A 5,042-nucleotide genomic window follows, 5' to 3' on the forward strand; every position below is an offset into this window, starting at 1 on the left:
GCTGCTGCGGGAGTGCCCTCACCCAGCCCTGGGTTCGGCGGGAGGGCAAAGCTGCAAGTTCTTTTGTGCCAGCGCCCCTGCCCTCTCAGACCCCGAACTGTGGGTGCTTGGCTGGACCTCAGCTCAGCCGCCGACTCCCTGTCCCTGCAGCCACACAAAAACAGAAGCCACTTGTCGCCCACCCGAGCACCAGCTCCACTCACCACTGTCTGTGCCAGAGACGGAACTGCATTGCCATAGGAAAGGGTAGCCAGCCTTCCTCCTGGGGCTCCCTGCCCCACCCCACTCGGGGTCATGGTCAAGGCAGCTGCAAGGTCGCAGAGCCCTGCCCCCGGCCTGCCTGGCCAGCTCCCTCTCTCCTAACCCACGGTGGCCTTGACCCATTCTCTTCCTCCTGCTTGGAGCGCTGCTTCATGTGTCTGTGGCTGGCCCCCCCATCCTTCAAATCTTTGCCAAGTGCCACCTGCTCAGTGAGGCCCCTGGCCACCCCGTCTCCACGCATGCCCTTTCCCTGCCTTTCATTTCCCTCACTCCCCCCACCTGCCCCCACCCCCGGTTCAAGGTGGCCCTGTCTGTGCCCTGCGCTCAGCGTCCGCTGCACCGAGCCTGGCATAGGCTGGGTCCCTCGGTGGTTGCAGAACCATGGGCTCAGGGGCACGAGGAAGCCTCTGGCCCTGGATCATGGCCCTGTGCTGTTCACGGCCACTGCCCCTCACGCACCAGGGGAAAACCGACCGTGACGACCTGGGGCTGGCCTTCCCTGCCTGCTGGGCCCATGGGTGCCCTGACTGTGGGCGGCTCTGGGATGTGGGCTTCCAGGCTGGCACCGAGGACAGACTGCCTTCCAGGGAGTGGGGGGGCAGACTGCTTTCCAGGGAGGGGGGCGGACAGAGTGCCTCCAGGGAGGGGGGGACAGTGCCTTCCAGGGGGGACAGAGTGCCTTCCAGGAAGGGGGGGCAGAGTACCTTCCAGGGGGGACAGAGTGCCTTCCAGGGAGAGCATGGGACTAGCTCCAAAATAAAGCCTGTCTCCCCAAGAGAGGATCCCCAAGACTCTGGGAAGGGGCCAGAAGCCCCGTTTGGGGGCTCTCAGACACCGCCTGCCTTCCCTACAGCCTGAGGGTCTGCAGGGCCCCACAGTTGGTTCAAACACCCGCCTTGGACGCTAGTGTCTGCGCGTGCAGCACACACGTGAGCAGCAGCGGCGACACTGTCATTTCCATGTGTCATCTGCTCCTAGCCCCAGCAGTCATGTCACATCGCCACCCCTGTGCTTCCACGACAAGCCTGTGCGCTGGCTCAGCCCATCACCCCGTTGGGTAGATGGGGACCGAGTCTGCAAGCTCTCAAGTGGGCTGGGTTGTCCCTGCGTCTGCCGGCCAGGGCGGGCTTCTTCTTGCTGTGGGTTCCGGGCACTCTCTCTCGTGGCCCCAGAGCCTTCCTCCCCCGTCTGCCTGGTTCACACTCACTGCCAGGGCGCTCACAGGTCTGGGAGTGTCAGCAGTGTCCAGCCTGCCTCGCTCAGCGGCCAGCTCGGCCCTGGGCTCCGAGTCAGCCCTCCACACATGCCATGGGACAAACCAGCCTGGAGACCCTCCCCAAAGGCCTCTTGCTCCAAATTCACTTCTGAGCCAATCCCAGTCGGGCCACCCTCGTCCGACGTCTGGCACCCATGGCATGCTGTGGGCTGCAAGCTGGAGGTGGTCACCCCTCGGGCGCTGCCTGAGCAGAGCATCCGGGATAAGCATCTCTCCACCAGGGCTCTCTGTGATCCTGGCACTGTTCTGAGAGCAGTTTGGCCTGGACACCCCATCAGTCCCGGCCCAGGCTGGACAGGGCAGCACAAGCTCAGCATAGTGGCCCCAGGACCGCCCGCGGTGGAGGCCCGCTAGCATGCCCCGCCCTGACAAGGCTACGTTACCAGTTTGAAGATTTTGGAAAGTGTGCCCTGGGCGTCGCGGGCCCCCTTGAATCCTCTGTGAGCTGACGAAGCTCTGCCTCCGTAGCCAAAGCCTGGTTTCTGCCCTTCGGCCCCCTGTGAGGAAAGACCAGGGAATGCTCAGTCCCCATGCCATAGCCACTGCCACCGGGGACCACCGGGAAGGACCCCCACGGGGTGGCCTCAGCAAGTCCTTTGGGAGCCATAGGCTGGCACTGAGCTGAGAAGGGGAGGCTGGGGAGGAAGCCGGTCCACAAGCCTTCGGGTGCTAGCCTTGAGGAGCGGGGCCCTAGCTCGGGCTGGCCTCATCGGGATACGTGGTCCAGACGCTCCCAGTCCACAGAGCATGGCCTTCGTGGGCCAGCTGCTCACTGGCTTCCTGCTAGGGGTCCCCGGGGAGCTCAGGTCAGACCTCCTGCCTCTGCTTGTTCGGAAGAAACCCCTCAGGGTGCTCTGACACGGGCAGGGGCCAGTTCACCCCCAAGGTGCCTCCCAGTCCCGAAACCTGGAGGACGTGCCATCTTGTCCTCGGGGGCCCTTTCTAGACATCTGGCCCAGTCTGGACTCTGCTCACATCTGCTCTGCTGTCCCGGGGAGCTGGGGATTGAGGGCCGTGGACTCATGACATCGATTCGAGGCTCAGAGCTTCCCAAAGTGAAGAGGCTGAATGCTGTGCTCATACTCTGGCCCGGAGGAGCCTCTCACAAGGGCGACCAGGGCTCAGCTGCCTGGCCCAGAGCTGAGTGGGACCGAGGTCCTCACCAGAAGCCCTCAGCTGCTGACAGCAGGAGCAAGCCAGCTGGCAGGGCAGGGCCTCGCCTCCCGCCCCCGAGCCCCCCTGTGTGGCCTGGGACAAGTATCAGAACCTCTCTGAGCCTCATTTGCTGTGTGAGCTGGGGATCCTGACGGTCCCCGCCTTGTGGGCTGCTGTGGGCCTTTGGGGCCTTACAAAGGCACCTGGAGCTGAGTCTGAGAGCGCCTCCCTCTGGCTTGCTGGCAAGTGGGGACCGCGGGCGCCCTGACCTGGCCACAGCTGCCCTGCTGCCCTACTCACTTCAGCCACGAGGAGACGGCCCCTCCTGGGCGAGGGCGCACAGTGGTAATACCCTGCCAGCCCGTTTGCGTCCCAGGACAGTTAATTTCTAATGTGCTTTATTTTCAAGAGGAGCGTCTGTCTAAATATGAAAAAGGAAAGAGAGAAGCCCTAGGGGAGTGCACCCGAGGAAGGTGGCGGCTGAGGGAGGCCGCCCAGGCAGTGAGGGCTCAGGGCGGCCCTTTAGCCTCACAGGCGCCCCCATGGGACAGGCACCCCGCCTGTGCTTTCTGTCGTGCCCGCAAGACATGGGGGGATCCTCCAACGTCCTCCCACAAAGATGCTCATCGACAAAGCCAGTGTCCCCCGTGGGTCCCCAGGAGCCCTCGCGTCAGCCTGCACTCTGCAACTACGGGTAAGGGAGGGCGGACAGGACCCTGCAAAGCAGCCACCATCCCTGTTTCAGGAGGCCGGGGCTCTTCCAGGCTCTCCCAGGCCCGGGGCCACTGTCTAGGCTCAGCTCGCCACACCAGCCCCGTCCACGCTTCCCTTTCCCTCCCCGGTGCTTGGGCTCTGACCAGCCCCTGTAACCCAGGCAGCCACTTCCATGAGAAAATTGGGAGTCAGGGTTACCAAGTGGGGTAAGGGTGGGTGTGTGGGAAAGAAGGTCTAACACGCATACTAGAGGAAAACCAGAGCCGCCCTCGTGTCCCAGAGGTTTCCACTGACACGCTGTCTCCATGACGACGCTTAGAGGGGTGGGTGACAGTTAGGGAGTGCTGCACCAAACAGACAGACAATGGTTAACCGCAGACCCCCAGCATTAGACCGCGCTGTCTCGCGCTCTTGTTTTGCTTCAAAAATAAAGAACTAAATTCAGGGACTGGCTTTTAGATTAATAACCTGCTTGATTTTTTTCCTCTTTTCAAATTCTTGGTCACTTTTACCTCTGGATAACCTAGAATTTACCAGGAAATACACGAGAAAGTTTAGAAAAAGAACATGGGACTTTCTGAAACTCCAGCAAGGAAACGTTCCTAGAGCTCTGGAAAACAAAGAAGCAGACGAATTCAGAGAAGGATTTTGCTTTGGAAAAAATAAGTTCAAGAGACATCAGTGTGACCAAGAATGCAGAGGAGCGCGGAGGCTTTGCTGGATAGCGGTGGGTCGGAGCAGCCGCAGATGACCAGGAAGACCCCACGCTTCCCTGCCTCCTCAGGGACCATTTCACATAGTGCTCAAAAGTCCACGCCTAGAAAATTAAGAGGCAGATAAAGCGGCAGCCAAAGGAAGATTTCTGGGTCAAAACGGATTTCATTCTTCAGTCCCATCTGTCTCCTGCTGGCACAGAAAATCAGAAATTAACGGGGTGTGAATGCTAGCCCGAGTAAGTGTCCTTCGTTATCGGCGTTCCCGGCACGTTCATGGCTCGGGAGAAGCAGGCATGGAGGTTTACGCGTCCAGAGAACGTCCCGGCAGGCGCGTTAGTCGGAAGCCATGGGACGAGGCGTGGGAGCAGCGAGGAGCCCCAGGGACCTCCCTCCCCCTCTCCCCCTTATTTCCTTCTCTCCTCTCCTGGCTTTTGTTTCCTTCTCTCCGCGTTCATTCACTTCCATGATGGCGAGGGAGCAGTGAGCCTCTGTGGTCCCCGGGGCGGTCACAGGCCCCACAGGCGGCTGGTGGCCAGTCCTGCATTTTACGCTGGACCTCCTCATCTTCCGAGTAAAACCACACCAGCGCCTGGTGATCACCGCGGCCTAGGGCGGTTTGAGGTGCTCGGACACCCGAGTCACTATTCCCTGGGAAGGAATTGGCCACTGCAGATCTTCCTTCCAACTTGGCTCTCGGTCTTAGAACCCAGGATTGCTCAGGCGTCTTCCCAGATGCCTGGGTGCTCCGCTTTAGTATTAGGAGGTACAAAACGGAAGCGGCCTAACGGATTAATGGGGTTATTACAAACAGAAAAATGCATCGGGCGGCTTTCCTTCTCGTGGGCAATATTGTTTTTCTCAAGAAAACATCCGTGTCGGGCGCCCTCGGCTGGGCGCCCCCCCCCCGGACGCGCCCGGAC

The 5,042-nt window shown here is 60.9% G+C and overlaps 1 protein-coding gene across 1 annotated transcript in view; it reads right to left on the reverse strand.

Annotated features, from left to right (window-relative positions):
- MBP (myelin basic protein) overlaps positions 1-5,042 on the reverse strand; it is a gene marked incomplete in the record, with an annotated part of 48,955 nt that overhangs the window by 4,049 nt on the left and 39,864 nt on the right. The window contains 1 exon segment of the mRNA XM_014583165.2: positions 1,921-2,034. Coding sequence (XP_014438651.2) covers positions 1,921-2,034 — 114 coding nt within the window.

Source organism: Tupaia chinensis, unplaced genomic scaffold, assembly GCF_000334495.1.
Source record: "Tupaia chinensis unplaced genomic scaffold, TupChi_1.0 Scaffold144119_1, whole genome shotgun sequence".
NCBI lineage: Eukaryota > Metazoa > Chordata > Mammalia > Scandentia > Tupaiidae > Tupaia > Tupaia belangeri.